General features: G+C 36.5%; 1 protein-coding gene across 1 annotated transcript in view; it reads right to left on the bottom strand.

The window, feature by feature from the left end:
* Window positions 1-15,893: 15,893 nt before the first annotated feature.
* Window positions 15,894-18,227, bottom strand: part of LOC144444314 (adenylate cyclase type 8-like) — a 38,166-nt gene continuing 35,832 nt past the window's right edge. The window contains exons 16-19 of the mRNA XM_078133727.1: window positions 17,673-17,819; window positions 17,278-17,373; window positions 16,886-16,997; window positions 15,894-16,360 (exon numbers count right to left, since the gene is read on the bottom strand). Coding sequence (XP_077989853.1) covers window positions 15,894-16,360; window positions 16,886-16,997; window positions 17,278-17,373; window positions 17,673-17,819 — 822 coding nt within the window. The remainder of the gene's footprint in view (window positions 16,361-16,885; window positions 16,998-17,277; window positions 17,374-17,672; window positions 17,820-18,227) is intronic.

Genomic DNA, 18,227 nt, shown 5'->3' with positions numbered 1-18,227 from the left:
ATTTCTATCTAACTATTTGAGATCATTTTCGTTAATTGTGTTCTGATGAGTCATGCTAAACGTATTTCCAACAATAGACGTGTGTTGTTATTTATCCAAGTGATACATTATAAATATCGAAGGACGATTGATTATATTTTTTTAATCGTGATTACAGTCGGTTCGAGTATGGTTCTGAGGCTCATGATCAGCTTTCCCGAAATGTTGATTAATGTATGTATGTATGTATGTATGTATGTATGTATGTATGTATGTATGTATGTATGTATGTATGTATGTATGTGTGTGTGTGTGTGTGTATGTATGTATGTATGTATTTATGTATGTATGTATGTATGTATGTATGTATGTATGCGTGTGTGTGTATGTATGTATGTATGTATGTATGTATGTATGTATGTATGTGTGTATGTATGTATGTATGCGTGTGTGTGTGTATGTATATATATATATTTTTTAAATTTATTTGCTTATTTTAATACCCATTTTGTTTTCATTCATTCATTCATTCATTCATTCATTCATTCATTCATTCATTCATTCATTCATTCATTCATTCATTCATGTATTATGTTTTATAAAAATGCATTCAATGATTATTTTAAAAACAATATTTACTACGGTTGTGTCATCATCAACTTTGAGGGAAAAAAACATTTTTAAGAAAAACTTCAAGTAGTATACAAAAGTGTATAATTTTGAAGGGATGTTTAGTGCATGACACATAACTTTTAAAATTATGACGTTCATGTTTCTGAGTCAGTTTTTTTCACTGTGACTTTTAGTTTTATCCATCACCATGGACTATTTGTACGATGGTTTTACCCGTAGTATGTTCAATATATGACCAGTGACTCATAGCCATAAGGACTTGCAAGTACCTCATTTATGATGGTAAAATAATGTACCGCCTTATTGCATTTAACTGTCACGTCATGTTGGGGGAGCTAGAGCTCAGTTACCGTTCAACCAGTCAGGCTCACTGTTCCATTTTTCCGTTAACAAATCATTCCTACATTATATTTTGATCAGAAGTGACATTATTTTTCCTCTTCTTCTGATGTTGATAATTGTGCAATTCAATATTCGTCGGGTCATAGGTCAAACTGTCTACATAATCATTAATTGATCCCCATAGACCGGGATGCTGTAACCAACTTAAAGACAACTTCCCTGAGGACGATGAATTTTTATTAAACCCGACAAACACATGCAAATTAAATGTGGTGATAAGTAACTTGAGAATCAACCATTCAATCAAAAAACACTTTTTGAATTTATTTAAACAACATTATTGTTCACTTAGAATTCTAGAGTCAAAGCACAAATCTGATTATTTCTGCTCCATGGGATTAAATGATAGTGATGAAATGCAGCATAATTTGTCTAGGTGTATGGCAAAACGACTGATAATATTATCATTCTTATGTGTTTGTCTTAATGTGAAGTAACTATTTGTTATATCATATTACTTACTGTAATTATAGCGTCGGTGAAATTAATTGCAGGGGATTGAAAATTCAAATCGTTGACTTTAATAAAAAACATGTATCTAGTTAACCAATTAATTCCTCTATACATCCATCCATCTAACCCTCCCTCCCTCTCTCTCCCTCTCTCTCTCTCTCTCTCTCTCTCTCTCTATCTCTCTCTCTCTCTATCTCTCTCTCTCTCTATCTCTCTCTCTCTCTATCTCTCTCTCTCTCTCTCTCTCTATCTCTCTCTCTCTCTCTCTCTATCTCTCTCTCTCTCTCTCTCTATCTATCTCTCTCTCTCTCTCTCTATCTCTCTCTCTCTCTCTCTATCTCTCTCTCTCTCTCTCTCTCTCTCTCTCTCTCTCTCTCTCTCTCTCTCTCTCTCTCTCTCTCTCTCTCTCTCTCTCTCTCTCTCATCACCAAACATGATCATACACTTCAAAACTTTGTGTAGATGCCCAATTCCTAGGAAATCCTAACAAGAAACCAATGCGCTTGGAAATACTAAAAACAAAATAAGTCAGTACATGTCGCGTGTAGAAAGTCAACACTCATGGCCTTTATGGCTTAATCACAAACAATATATTTCTTTGGTTGTGGTTTCAATTGATGAATGTCTCAAACGTCTACTGCTACATTTCTCAATAAATGAAGCCAAAGAAAGTTGAGGAAACTTCGATAAAATGGCATTTTTTATATTTCATATTGGTGTTACTTACGATTCAGTATTAGTTGACATTTCCATTAACTTTCATTCGTACAAAATCATGTAAAACTTTATAAAAACGAAAACGAACCAGTCCCTTCACAAGTAGAGGACAATAAAATGATGTTAGCAATTATACCACACTCCGAAAAATACAAAATATTTCTAAGAGTTCTATTTTCAACACTTTAAGCTTACCACCCTCATGAATAATTGCATAACTGTGCCCTAATGATTCTGTAGCAATACGATCATGATATAATACAGTGAAATAAAGACTGTATGCAATTCGGCATAGGGTCACAATTGCTCGAGGTGTTCAGGGTTATGTTGTTGTTCTGTGTATTCTTATTATACCCGTTTCACTTTGGTGACTTTCTTTCACATTTTTTGACCTCAAGGTTAGCGTCAGTAGTGTCTGTTTGTCTTCGGCCTCAGAGATAGGATAGTGAACTCCAGGGGTAATAATATATGTACATCTGTGTCTACGGAATAGGTGCATTATTTAAGTTGCCATATAAATGAGAATTGGGTAGTCATTTTGGATTTTTTAATTTATAAAAAAAATTATCTTAGCTTCCTACTTGAAAAATCAAAGTGAAATAATATAGACCAAGCATGTGTTTATAACTCAATATATTGCAAATATCTAAAAAAATGTGTCAAAAAGTTAGTTATTGTACGTACAATAACAAACATTTTACACACTACTGGTCTTACGCCATTCAATATTGAGTTACAAACAATGACTTGGTATATGTTGTTTCATGTTGATTTTTTTCAAATAGGAAGCAATAATAAAATTGTTTTATAAATTAAAAATCCAAAATGAATACTCAATTCTCATCCATATGGCCACTTTAAAATGGTTAATATAATTATTAATCTATTATTTTTTCAGTGCTCGATTCCCTGTCGTTTTAAAGTTGTTGTGTACCGTATACCCGTTTCGCTTTGATGACTTTCTGTACGCGTGTTGAGTCTTTTGACCCAAATTGAGAACAGTGAACACTTCACAGAGCAACATCAGTCAAAAGGTTTATTGTAGTCAGACCTCGAGTAAAAAAAACGTTCTATTGTATTATTTTCTAAAGGATTTTTCTCAATCTGTATTTATTTTTCACAGAGTATGCACTCAAGAATGGAAGGTGCGGGGTTTGGTGATAAGGGCGCTGACGTGGTTGACCACAACGATGTGACCTACGTCAGTACACTAGATAGCACCATGACCTCGGTCCTCGACGTCGAAGAAGTGTCGATGAAGTTACTCCCGACTGACATGAAAAGTGTACCCGTGAAAGCGGCTGGAGAAGATGACGTAAAGCCGATCAAAAAGTACCGACGATACTTGTCCTACAACAATACTCGTTTTAACTACCCAGGTGATGTCGAAGTTTGGGTGTGCAATACTGTTTTCCAAACACACGCTGCAATTTTAAGGGAAAGTTGTGGATATTTCAAAGAACTGTTGTCGGAACATTGGTGCGGGATACCTAACACGGCAAACGTGCAACACTTTCTTGCGATTGACGACACTGCTGTGACATCCACGACTTTCAAAGTCATCCTCGATTACCTGTACTTCGGTAGAATGTATATCACGTTGGATAAAATCGAAGAGGTCTACATTTCACTTGAATTTCTAGATGTTGAGATCTCGGACGAAGATATGGTGACGGACTTTTCATTGAGTGGGATTCAAATGGACCTCACAGGGGAGGAAAAGAACACTAGTATATTCGACACGGCGGACTCGGATTCGGGAAAGCAATCTTCCGACAGAGAGGGCGCTTCGAGTTTCGATGACGACTTTTCGGAAATTACCAACACTACAGCAACCGAGATGGACTTCGATAGCGATACTGGTGCTGATTCGGCCATATCGGTAGAAACGCCGAGGCACGATGAATTTGGAAAGAGTGAAGACTTCACTGACACCTTGAACTTGTACAGTGACATCGCTGGCTCCCGACTGAAAAAAGAATATGCTCGTTTTGACAAAACATATGTTGCCCTTAAAGATGGAATCGTTATAAGTGACGAGGAGTCGTCAGTGGATACAATACTGTCTGGAGAAAAGATACTGCAGCACGGAGTAGCAGCAAACCAGGAAATCGAGCTACATATAGAGGAACCATCTGACAATAATAATGTTGAAAGTACTTGGAGTAGAGTTGAAATGCAAAGCGCTGGTGTTCAGACAGATGTAAAGGATTTCGACGAAGCTTTTAACGCTCGGAATTTGCAGGGAAATAGCACGTTTCTGGTCGATGAACATTTTGAGCGGGAAGAGGAAATTTACAACGAAGCCAGTATGCCAAGTGCATGCATAACCAAGACCGAATTATTACAGTTACAAGACAACAAACAATGTCTGGAATTCTTTCAAGGTAGCTATCCTTTGAGTATCAGTTCGGACGACTTGCCAGACGAGGACGACGACGACGATGAACAATACGTCGACGTCGAAACTGTCGTCGAGGCGGGAGAATTATCTAGTGCTCGTTTCGCTGGAAGAGAAAATGAGTTTGTTCGGCTCGTGAGATTTCTAAAGACGGAATATAAAGTGAGGCTATCTGGAAGAGGTTCGTCGAGTAGAACACCGAGCCGCTGCTCCAGTCGGGCATCGGGAAGTTATCGGTTTAGTCAGGGCAAGTTTGATTTGCTTTTGTCTGAAAAATGGGCAGACGACAGTTTACACGAAGAAGAGGGCACAATAAGAAGTGAGAAATGGCGGTATTCGTATGATATGAAACGACCAGCATTGTCTGAGAGCAAACGGACGGAAATAATTGACGAATTTGCTGACTATTTGACTGAATATGATGAAATGTTGACGGAAGAAATTACTGATGACACGTCGATGAATTTCGACGCCCTCAAAGGGTTATCCATGTCAGCTGTTTTCGTGCGAGACGGAAATCAAGCTTTGTGTTGCTATGATCAACAGGAGAAGAAGTGGAAACAGTTTGATGAAGGTTCAGGGATTTGGCGGTTACCAGGGAGAAGATGGTTTTCCAATGACCACCGAATGTACTGTTTTCAGTACCTGGAGCGGTCTCCTGTCTTCCAGAGAAAGATAATATACTACGACTGCAAGACTGGACTTTGGCAGAAATCCATCCCTTCCTTCATCACAACTTGTTCGTTATCAGTTGTTGGGATTGTGGCTGACCCTGATGACGTCATCTACATCCTCGAAGGCGGTGTGACTGATAATTCATTGACGGTTCATATTTTTGATCCGAATGTTCCCCTACCAAGCTGGGACATTAAAATTGTGCCGACAATACAACTGACACACATTAGTAAGGAACAAAGAATTGGCATCGAAACTGACTTGGTACAGTTCAAAGACGTATGTCTTACTCAGGGCAGGTTTTATTTCTTGTACGTGAAATACAGAGACCCAACTGTGTACTTGGGATTCCTGCAACCACCTGATGAATTTGAACCTGACTGGTCAGCGCAGGAAGTTATGAAAATAAGCGAGCATTACTTCAATGAAACATGGAAGCTTACAGGCGATGAGGAGAACTTATACGCTGTCTTGATAAACCCACGCCGTATTGTGGTCATGAAAATTCTCCCGAACACGTGTTCCCTTCTCCATGTGGACAACCTGAATGAAAAAGAAGATAGACACCTTTTCGCACGCGTGAAGATCGAGGAAACAAAACCATGGTCGTCCACCGTATCAATGGGGGAGAACCACATCAACATCTGTAATTTCCCTTCCAGTTCACACGTTTGCCGTTATGACTTGATCGAGAGAGAATGGTCGAGCATTCCCTTGCCACAAGACGACGTCGATAATCCATTGATATGTGTGAACCTGTCATCATTGGAGCTCACCTCGATACCAGAAGTACTCGGCAGAGCTGACAAATTTCAGTGAATAATCAAAACACGAAGAACGAGAGAGAAGTATAGTCTTGAATCGGTAATCTGTGGAAATATATACTATATCAATTCCGAGACCGTCGGGGAAAATAGTACGACAGTACAAGTAACACGTTATCAAAAATTGTGCAATATTTTCAGTATATTTACAACTAAGTGCGTCTTTTTCGGTACTGTAGTTTAGCGATTTCAGGTACGCATAATTAAACTTCATTCAAGAATCTTTTAAAATTAATATGATATCCACTTTTAAAAAGTGTTTTTTTTTTCATAAACAGTTTCAAATACAGCACATTAAGCTTTATTTATGCAATACAATTTCTCTTTGACGTTACTTCACGAAAGCTAAAATTTTACGATCGCTTTAATGTACAGTAATAAATTCAGACTCGGACGGTGATATTCATCCACAAGGTTAACGTTGATCATGCATCGTATATCTACAGATAAGGGAGATGTCGACTTTGTGAATTACTACAAACAGACGTATATGAAAGCAATTTCTCGTTCCTTTTTTTTCAATTCATGAAATTAATGAGTTGAGAAAATGGAACGTAAACATGGCTATTATCAGGAATGTAATTATAGTCGGTTCTGACCCGGGTTATTAATTCAATTCGTCATATAGTGACAGGATCGTTGAACTATTGTACATTAGAACAGCATTCCTTGACTGAAATCATTAACTTCGCTACGATACTTTGATAAGAATTGTAAAATAGTCTACCATATAAATTATAATACACATACCTACCCAAATCGGGTTTGTACATTTATTAAAAAAAAGTAATTTTACAGAAAATTCCAAAGTCACTGCCTATTAGATGTTACATTTTATAGCTAAAATGGTCTTAGACCGTTCGAGTAGAACATTTTAGAAAAAATTAATTTTTTGGTATATACTTTCAGGATTTTGTTAAACATGCAAAATGGATTTTTATATAGCTTACATTTATTGTCGAGTTTTTGTTTCATGTTTTTTTAATGTACTTCGATTTATATGATATTTACTCGTCATGTTTTTGTGTGTATCACCTCGTCGAGTGTCATCGACTCTTTTTGTATGGAAATTTGTAACTTTTTAACCTGACTTAATTTTCAAAAATTGGACTCCACTTCTTCTTTTTTTTACATACATATATTCACCCTAATCAAAAAAATCATTTTCATCTCGGACTCTTCTCAAGTTCGAGTTCAAATTTGTATCTTGGGGCATTAGTCAGTGTTTTGCTATGAGTCATCATAAAAAAATAAGTCTGTATTTGACGATTACTGTGTTGTTGAATTCGCAAATATCCATCGTTTGCAAAAAATGTCAGTATTTGCGTCCGGATTATACGAAAGAAACCCACTTGATTTGTAAAATTGACTTTTAAATTACTGACGTGTATAATAATTGTCAGTTTTAGTTCAAATCGAACTCTCATTCTAATTGATGTTCGTCCGACCTTTGAACTTCAGTTGAACCTTTTATTAAGATCATCCCTGATGAATTATTACACAGTACGTATACGTACGTCAGAAACAACGCCATCGGATACTAGATCTGAGGTTGAACAACTTCAACGTTATGCGCTCCGATCTGGTTAATAAAAAAGAATCAGTAATCTAGCTCATGTTAGTTGTGATTACAGTACACACTCGCACTACAGTTGAGTGCACCATTTTTACATGTATTTACCATATCCCATGAGTCTTATCTTTTCAAGTGTGCTCGCAGAAAAAAAACTACCCAAGCTTGACAAACGCCAGCAACAAGACGAAAACTTACGTGTCAATGACTCTATATTGCCGTTGCACCTTCTTGTATCTTCCACAGCAAAATACTGGGTCTAAGCTAAAGGACGCCCTCTCTAGCGCATACCTGAAGTACAACGTTCTCGTTGATCAAAGAATGTTAAACGATGTTGAAATATTTTTGCAATATGGTGTCAAACTACAGTTATGACACAAGAGTCTGATTTATGAGAAATTTATTCAAGTAAATAACCTTTCCCACCGCCGTAATCAGTGACTGTAATTGCAGTTTGATATCGTAATTTTAGACAGCGATTATTATTCAAACGGAAGACGACCGGTTAACTTGTAATTTACAACGTATTGTAGAATAATCATGCTCGGCACAGAACCGATGCTCTTGTGTAGTCACGGTGGAGTAAGCAATGATAGCATACTTGTACGAATATGGGTCTACAATTAGAGTATATTTGTACGAATATGGGTCTATGTATGCGGTGAATGACCTTTGACAATTTTATTAAAGTTAAGCTGAAAAAAAAGGTTTACAAAAAAGAAAATAATGTTGAATTTTTTATAAGTAGATTTCACAACGTGCACTCTTACAATTTTGTAAATATTGAGAAAAGAAAATTGTAAATATTGCAATTATATGTATATTTGCTTAGTTTCACGTTGCTTGTTGAAACCCAAGAAAGTGCACATACCCCTTCAAGACCTCATCAGGCACAGACTAACTGTCAATTCTACGAGAACAATAATACCACCCGGGACTGACTGATGTGATCTCCCCATGACCGAATTCCAACCCTACCGACCAAACGACATACTTGCGTCATGAATGATTCAATATGGCCACGACACAGAAAACAGTGTTTTATTTTTAGTATTAATATTCAGTTTTACTGACCATATCATATTTATCAGGGATCCTCTCTGGTGTTTTGTGTTATCTTATTTACATACATGCTTTCATTTTTGTATCATAATTAATACATATTTGTGAATATTTCTTAAGAGGCTTAAAGAAACTTGAGGTAATTTTCAATTTTCAGATTTCTTTCAGAATTATTTTCGGGGAGGAAGAATTGCTATTACGTCACTCTAGCTTGTTTCTTTATTACGTCATTCTAGCTGTTTCTTTCGCTTCGATAGTTTTTGTAAGGAATTGAAGAAAAAACTTTAGTACTCGGACTATATTTAGTTGAATTTTAATTTCGAATGTTACGAGTATTATTTACACAAATAGTTTCTGTTCATTTTAAATGTTTGTTTTTTATCATAGTATGGTACTCGAAATTTGTTTATTTTTTTTTATTTGGGGAAGTGGATGCAACATACCATTACGCTTGAAAGAATAAAACCTTTTGATTTTAATAAGTACTATTTTAAATGAGTTTCATTTCCATGGTTATTTGTGCGAATACATAATAATGGGAGTATACAGACAGACATAAAACAGAGACAGACAGACAGACAGACAGACAGGCAGACACAAACAAACAAACAAACAACACATACATAATAGATTGTGTGTGTGTGTGTGTGTGTTTAAAAAGTACGCGGAATAACCCAATTTCAATACTTTCAAGGTCACATTTTGAACCATAAAAAAATTGAAAAACAACATTAAAGTTATATTATATTATTCTGTTTTATTCTATAATTCTATTTCATTTCTTATTATTTTTTCTTTTATTTCTTTCATTTTGTGTCATTTTATTTTATTTCATTAAATTATTTTTATTGCAATTATTGTTATTCTTACGCCATTCCATGAAGTGAACGGTGAGCGATGTCAAATGAGACGAAGACGGTGAGGTTCATTTTTGGATATTAATTACTGACTCCATGACCGATGTCTTTTACTGCATGTGTGATGGCCTACACAATTATTTCATCGGCTGATATTCATATGATAACCGTAAGAGTGACGTTGACAGCCACGTGCACTCCTGGGGCCGGTTGATGAAGTTCTCACTCATCAAGTATGACATGCCGCTCTACAGTGGTAAGAAGCCGGGACGTTTGTGTCGTTCTTTTTTTCTGTATGTTTTTCCGCCTTTAGTTCAAACCCACCCTTGTCGTCAAAATCATGTGAACATTTTAAAATTGCCATTTTACCTATTTCGGTTTATATAAACTCAAATTTAGACAGACATTGACAAGTTGATGCCGCTTAGATATATCACGTGACTATAACTACTATGGTGGCATTTACTGCGTATTTCCTTGTCTGGTAGCATGCTCCATTTCCCCGCCATAATTTGGCCTACATAAACATAAATTCTTGTTCTTCTGTATATTTTAGACACATTAGCAAAGATTTTGGATAAAATGATTCTTTTTGGTGTTATGTATTCTAAATCTACAAAAAAAATAAAACATTATCGAAGCTACTTAAAATGTCATAGAAATTGTGTCCCTAGTTTTTCACATTCCCTGGGGTATTTAAGTTCAACGATTGACCTCAAAGGTCAACCGGGGTTCAATATCAAGCGACGTTGAAGCGCTGCAGGAAAATAACCTCTAAATCATAGCCATCATACAAACGCCAAGACCATATTTTGGATTGCGCGATCCGATCGCCTGATGATCTCGATCGTCTGCGGGAAAATGTGGCGGGCGCAACCTGTAGTACGTGTTTATCATGCCACACTGCGTTTACTTTTAATCAGTACTTTGTTTATGCGTCATTATCAAAATATTTGATGTTGTTAGAGAAAATATTTGTGATCGCTGAGAAATAATGTGAAGGTCGGCCGGCGTTGCTCTACGGGCTCATTATCTCATGTTTATTACTACACCCCACATCATCATGGCCGCCACATCCACAGACATTTGGTAGGACAGCAACCGACAGCTGGATCTGACATAGGGGGCGTTAATTTAATATGAACTCGGTTATTCAACTGATTTACAAGTCGTTTGAATTAAGCCTTGAAGGCATTGATTTCCTGCCTTTCTTTTTCGTATATCAAACATTCCCGGCATAGCAAGAGATAACCGTTTCAAGGCCTCTAAAAGCAATTTCTGATTTTTAGAATTCGAAGCTTCAGTTGGTAACAGAATATCACAAATAGCTTTCCACGAGAATTTGAAATTTTTAAGCCTATTAATAAATCACACGCCAAAGCTACGAATATTTCATTTTGCAAAAAAAAAAACGAGAAGAAACTTATAAATTCATGTTACACAAAACAGTCAATATAATGCAGAATAAAATACAGACCTTCATGTTCACAAATAACGATTAATTGTACACAATTTCGGACATACGTTGTGTTCTAGGTTGTCACTGTATTTAATGTTCATCCTAAAATTAGGCAGCCAGACGTCTTTGAGCGATACGCTAATTTCAGACTCTTAAATTTAGTAGTCTCCGTGTGTATGTTAGGAATGAATTTGTAGCTATCTGAATATCACCTTTGACCTTGACAATTACGTGTTATAAATCGCTCTCACTATAGTATTCTGTTAATCCAGGGTGCTTTGTGAATGTCGTTATATGTAATTTCTTTTATTGCTCAGTTCAGCATGGCATACTTCTATATAACTATAGTCTGCTGTCGGATCACTGGAAGATTTCCGTATCGGCTCACATACTACCTTGTTTACAAGCTATATATCGTTACATCATAGTAAAAGTTTGATTCATTAGGTGGCAATATTTATAATCCCCCTTTTTTATTTGGGACATTTCAAGTTCTTCGAAGTTTATACAATAATGCTTTTTAACACCTTAAAATACAAGCCTCGTTCCGAAGAAAATAAAACAATTTCTCCATTCAACCTCTAATCAAATTGATTGAATGCAAAACTTGTATTTCCATTAATTCTATTTGACCATATTGCATGTACGTAGGTATCGGTAGTCGACAACTTGAGCTAGCAATAGAATGATTAACATCGAAAACCTGCCTCCGTATTTTGTCTGGTATTATTATTTAACTTGGAAAGGGGTTCATTTAAATTAATGGCCTCTGTAAAATCGTTTGGTGCGAGAAACCACATAAAACCAAGAAGTGTATGAAAATGACACCCGAGAGGAGCGTCATAAAAAAAACCGCTTCACAGCCAGACAATTACCGATAGTAAAAATAATCAGACGAAACTCCATATAATATTAATACCATCGGCTTAGTAGCATTTCAGGTGCAACGCAGCGTCGTGAGACCACCGTACCATCACAAAAAGTCAGTATTCTTTACAAAGTCCTCGCTTGGGAACTAACCCGAATAAATAATTAATACCTTCCGGATTTATAAAGCTACAACAAGTGACGTCATCACGACGTGGCTCGATTATGATGGATACCAGTGAAAGTATTCCTACACTTGGTTGTCATGGAGACGACCTCTTTATTAGAAATACATACGCCGTGCTAAATATAAATGCACCTTTAGCCCCGTCGCACGGGGACTGTTGTGTTGTGACGTCATAAACTACCACTGAGACCAAACTTGGTTTCATCTTCTATATGTATTGATGTTAGTTATTTTCTCATCTGGTTATAGACCCTATAAAAGTTAGTCAAAAAATGTACGTTTCGCTCCACTTTTGGTCAAGGTATCAAAATGTTTCATTTGACGTTTTTTAATTAATCAGGGCAAATATTGCCTACTTGGAATAGTATTGTACTTCCTCTCCATTACGCAAACATTGCATTAGACGTTCAGTCGTTTGCGTTGTAAATAAAATATAAATCAATACAGCACGAGATCTCATGGCGAAAATGTGATATCTATGTTCAACTTTAGTACTTAGTGTATATGGCTAATGAAAGCTACGTTTTGTTGTAATGAGATTTATCTGTACAACAAATTATGGCGTTCAGGTATTTCAACTTGGGAAAGGGAATAGGGGTGGATGGTGACGTTAGGGGTTACAGCACGTGTGATTACCCCCAACATGTATATTATATGTTCGTACGAACGACTAAATTAAAGCGTACATATTGGTTTCTCCTTCTTTCTAGTTAACAATGATAAGTCATGTCCGTTAACGTTAATGTCTGCAATCTCTGTAAATCCACGGCAAAACATGTACAGCTGCCTAACACAAGCAGTGTATCGAGTAACACAATATTTGAAGTCCCGTAGTTGTATGACCTTTCTTATGCTATATCATTCTTCGCACGTCAAACACTCAAGAATCTCTCTCCCACAAACGCACTATTTCAATTGCCCCATTTTCGCAAAGACAGCGTGCACACAAACAAAACAGGACAGAATTTTGATATCTTTGCCACCATAGGTTTGCTGACGTACATACCTTATTGAGCTCCACTACGGCAATTTTTCGCCAGTCGGTAATCTTGCGATGTTGATCATACCCAGGAGCTGACAAATGATGTAAGCGATATGAGCACAATCACGTGACCTATCCTCCTATTCGCATCAAGATGTAGGGCATACAAATGGCCGATCATGGTTTTTTTCAGCGGCGACAGAGGAAAACGTATATTGGCTTTCTGAAAAAAAAATCCACACAAAATAGGCCCCAAACAGCTGCGACTATCAATTGACTCAGAAGCATGTAACGTATCTTGTACATCTGCAATGGCGGCGATGGAACTCGCGTTATTTTAATCCGTTCTCTAGCGATGTGACGTTCGTTGCGATATCCCATATCACATGCCATTTGTCGACTACACAATCATCACTGTACTTTGAAGACGTGTTAAAATGTGTTAGGCAGGTCACGGAGATTTTAATTGTCTCCATCGCAGAAGTTTCATAGAGAACATAATTGTTTTGATGTCCGCGGTCATTCACCGCTGTTAGTGAATTACATGCTTTTTTTTTAAAACAGCCATAGTTAACATGTCATGTCTGTCTCTCATTCCTGGTGTATATCTCCATTAAATCTGATCACAAGTAACCTTTCTTCTTCTTCCACTTAATAGCCGTGGTCTGTGGCTAAAGATTAAAAGTTATCTATTTGTGTGATTTGACTTTTCTCATTGCTATTTATTTCAATTGGGCACAGTGAAAACGAAGGAAGTATCAAGATTTATATTGAGGGCAGCATTGTATTCATAGTGTCCGATACAGTACAATTACAATCGACATGTATATTTTGCATGGATTACGCAAGCACGCATGCACGCTCGTACACGTAGCACACTCGCACACAAACATGGGCACATACACAGAGCGCATACAAACACAAACAGGCACACGCAGTGATGAGTATCGGCAACGAATAACAGATAAAATATAAATTTTGGCACAACTTCATAAAAACACCCTTTCGTTCAAAGACTTGCTAATTAATCTATATATGAAAAAATGAACGACATTTTTCTAACAGACTGTGATACCAAAAACAAATACGTAACAAGTCACGTGATAGTGGTAGCATCTTAAAGAAACAAGATTTTATTTCTTTATCAAATCCACGAATTGACAAAAGTAAATACATTCAGTTTCTTAGAAAACGTACTATTATTTATACAATCGCATGTTTGGAATATATCAGTACATCTTGTGCCAGAGATCAACTGCATTTATGAAGTACGCCCTCTATATATCAACAACTAATATTGTATAATTTTCAATGCTGGAGAGAACGCCAAGACGAGAAAAATAACGAATAATAGATTGGATGATGTCCATGGAATGTTCTATCTCGTTTTATTTCTGTCATTTCTTTTATGATACAGCGCATTGCAGTTTACTGCTGTTCACTGGCTTTGCTTGATACACTTACGCACAAACCATTAAGAAACCGTACTTTTTATACTCACGATAACTATTTCATAATGTCTTGCTACATTAGCATGAATGAAAAAGACCAATGCTTTGATGTCTGTATTTGACATGTGTGGCACGTTAGTTCATTATATTTAGACAAAATGCAACAAGAAACTGTATTTATTATATCTTGCTATCTTGAAGTCTAGGCGAAAAAAAACCTATTGTTGTAGTTTCTTAATGATTTCTACATGGTTGTATCAAACAGAGCCAGTGAACAGTAATCTGCAATGCCCTAATACATCTTATGCCCAGTATGTCATGGTCTGGCAAACATCTATATTGTTACCTTGAATAATATACTAAAATATTTCTTGCACTTATACTTCCATATATTTGCTTTTATTAAGAGTTGTGTTAGCACGCCCCCAACGGTACAAACTTTTTAGTGATTTAGTACTATCCATGTCTACTGTTTCCCACAATAGCTGCCTCTGATACCAAAATTGACTTCCAAGTAGTTGAACGTCCTTAGCATAGAGACGTTGAAACATTCAAGTTAACCATTAGGAGGCATACAAAATACACATATCCTCGAAAGTAGTCTAAAGCTATATGTGGCATCAAATCTTAAGATCTCTATTCACGTCTAGTTCAGAGATGTCCAAAGGTGAAATTTCAAATTCAACTGAAGCCACCCACCGTCATTAACATCATGTCTTTATTAATTTTGTTATATTTTTTTTATTACTGATAACCAAGGATAACCCCCTCCTCTCCCCTTCATGATATCTCAACAACTTGAAATGTTATTTAAAAAAATATCTTAAAAGAAATCGCATTATTAATGATTTTCAAAGGAAATGCCAGTAGATTTATTTACAAATAATATGAACCGAATGAAAAAATATGGAATAATTCACATTGCTTCAATGTCCACACTTGGTTATGTAAATTATGGTGACGTCACCACTGCTATTCAAAGTCAATCAATGCAATAGTTTTGTGCACTAACAATTTAGTACTTCACAATATGAAAAGGTGTTCTCGCGAGACTTGGTGAACTCTGTATGAGGAACATCTCGGGGCATTCATTGTGCACTATCAACTAGTACCTCACAGTATGAAAGTGTTCTCGCGAGACTTTGCAAACACTGTTTGAGGAACATGTCATTGCATTCATTGTGCATTATCAACTTGTTCTTCATGTATGAAACAGTGTCCTCGCGAGACTTGGTTAAAAATTGTACGAGGAACATTTCGGTGCATTCATTGTGCACTGTCAACTAATTCATTGTACACAGTCAACTTCACGTATAAAAAATTGTTCTCGTGAGATTTGGCGAACACTGTACGAGGAACATCTCTGTGCATTCATTGTGTACTATCAACTTCACGTATGAAAGAATGTTCTCGCGAGACTTGGTGAACACTATACGAGGATTTCCTCAGGCTGGTTTCCTCATCGACTTCCTTCTTGGTCCCGTTTTCTTTATACCTTTGTACTTGTTTATTCTTTACTAGTCCATAAACGATGGCAGCTAACGTGTGTTGGCCGCTCATTCTGCGTATTGTACTCTGACTCCTGATCGCTCTGCTTCGTCCCTTTAAAAAATATGTTTTGACTCTATTTTTCAACCCTTTCACATAGATCAACCCACGATACTCGAAAGTGAAACCCCGACGTGATAGAATCTGGTATGTGTGCTCAGTGACCTGTATCCGTCCCATTTCACCCGTTGAGTCCATCCGACTTGCCACGTTCACCGTGTTTCCCCATATATCGTATTGTGGTTTCTTGGCGCCAATTACACCAGCTATGACCGGCCCCTGGTATATGCCTGGAGAAATATTATGAAGTTCGTCAGAAATTTGCATACGGCATGATGAAAATATCATAACAAAACTATTTTTGCCAATATATTAAAAACGCGCCATATACAAAAAAATAATTGTTGACCGCAAGTGAAGATAGTCAAGTAAATGTTATAATTTGATAATGGCGATGTTTGGTAATATATATTGGGAATTGGTGACTGGCGCATGCGCACAGACTGGACCTATCATATTGAAAATTTGTGTTTACTCAGCTTGTTTATAAATAATTTCCTAGCATACAGTAACAAAAATATCACAACCTTTTTAAATATATATATTTTTTTGAATCATTGCGTTTTGCATACACGAACCAGCTGATCTGTTTGAATCAAAAGGTTTTCGTTAATTAGGAAGAGATAGTAAAATTTATAAATTAATTCAAGTCCAAAAAAAATATCCATGTCTCATCAATATTACTAATTTGACTTTCATATAAAATATTTTAACTTAAACTGAATGTTTTCAATAAAATATAATTATTTACTTACCAATTCTCAATTTAAAGTTATTAAAGGAATGTTTATTGCATTCTTCTAAAGTATCATTCATAGCAAGAGCAAAGTCTGTCAAAGCAACAAGATGGTCCCATTCGTCGTTTGACTGTAAAGGAGAAACGCAGTATACAGGTACGTTAGCAGCTGGAGCTTAATTCATGACGAGCGCCCTCATTGTTGAAATCAAACAAGTTTATTAATGATAATTTGTTCGTCAAGTTGTGACAGGTGATAATGGTCATGTCTAGAGCATCAGACGAGGTTCTTTATGTTAAATATAATCGTTGATGGCGGTATAATAATGACCGCTCCGCACCGAAGATAAATGAACACTATGTACAGCGCCATCAACGACAATAGTACAGTACTGTGTAATAGTAACCTACCTGATTCCTATCGGGTGATAGTCCAGATGAAGCCATATACGTACTTCCTATTGTCTTCACTTTCTCGATGCCACGAAATCGTTCTTCGCTTAAAAGCTAAAAGTTTTAAGAAAACGAATTAATAAACACCAGTCAGTTTGCAGATAAACAAACAGACAAACAAACAAACAAACAAACAAACAAACAAACAAACAAACAAACAAACAAACAACAACTATGTCGTTATCCAGAAGCATACCACCCCCTTATGGATGTAAAATTAAAATAACTGAATTTTATACGTTTGGTGATATAACTTGCTTGGTGATATAACAACAGAAGTCGACAAACAGTACACTACACATATTTTGACCGTGGTGATGTCGTAACAGGAGTCACATGGCAGTTGCTTTTACCTCGTCAAAATCTGCAATTATTTCGTTTAGCAGACGCAGACACTCCACGTCCTGGTTCTCGAAATCCGACTGAGAATAGAACTCTGAAAAATTTGGAATTGATGCAAACATAACACCCGCCCTATCGTGAGATTCCGAGTAAAGTTCCTGGGGACAAAGAGAAATAAAGAACATGAGTTTATTGCAATATTAAAAACCACGTTTTAGTTTTCCTTTTCTTGTAAATATTTCCGAAAGAAGTATCTCAAGGGGGCGCGCCCACATGAGCTAAAGTTTCATAACACAAAACTTTGGCAAAACCATCCAGCTTAGTTCATAAACTTGAAGCGATATAATACAGAAAGTTCTCCAAAGGCAGCTATTACACTACAACGATCTTCTACCAACTGTGTCTTAGCCTGACTCTCAAGCTGTGCTAAAACTTACTACTAAAAGTAAGATTCTCTATTGATCCCAATATAATCTTTCACTCCTTGTTTATTAATTAAGTGTGCATTTCACCAGTGGAGTTTTAAGTAGAGTCTTCAGGATATCAACACTGTGGGATATCTAATC

The sequence above is a fragment of the Glandiceps talaboti genome, chromosome 13, assembly GCF_964340395.1.
Source record: "Glandiceps talaboti chromosome 13, keGlaTala1.1, whole genome shotgun sequence".
Classification (NCBI taxonomy): domain Eukaryota; kingdom Metazoa; phylum Hemichordata; class Enteropneusta; family Spengelidae; genus Glandiceps; species Glandiceps talaboti.
Note: the sequence above shows the minus strand (reverse complement) of the source record. Positions and strands in the feature narration are given on the sequence as shown.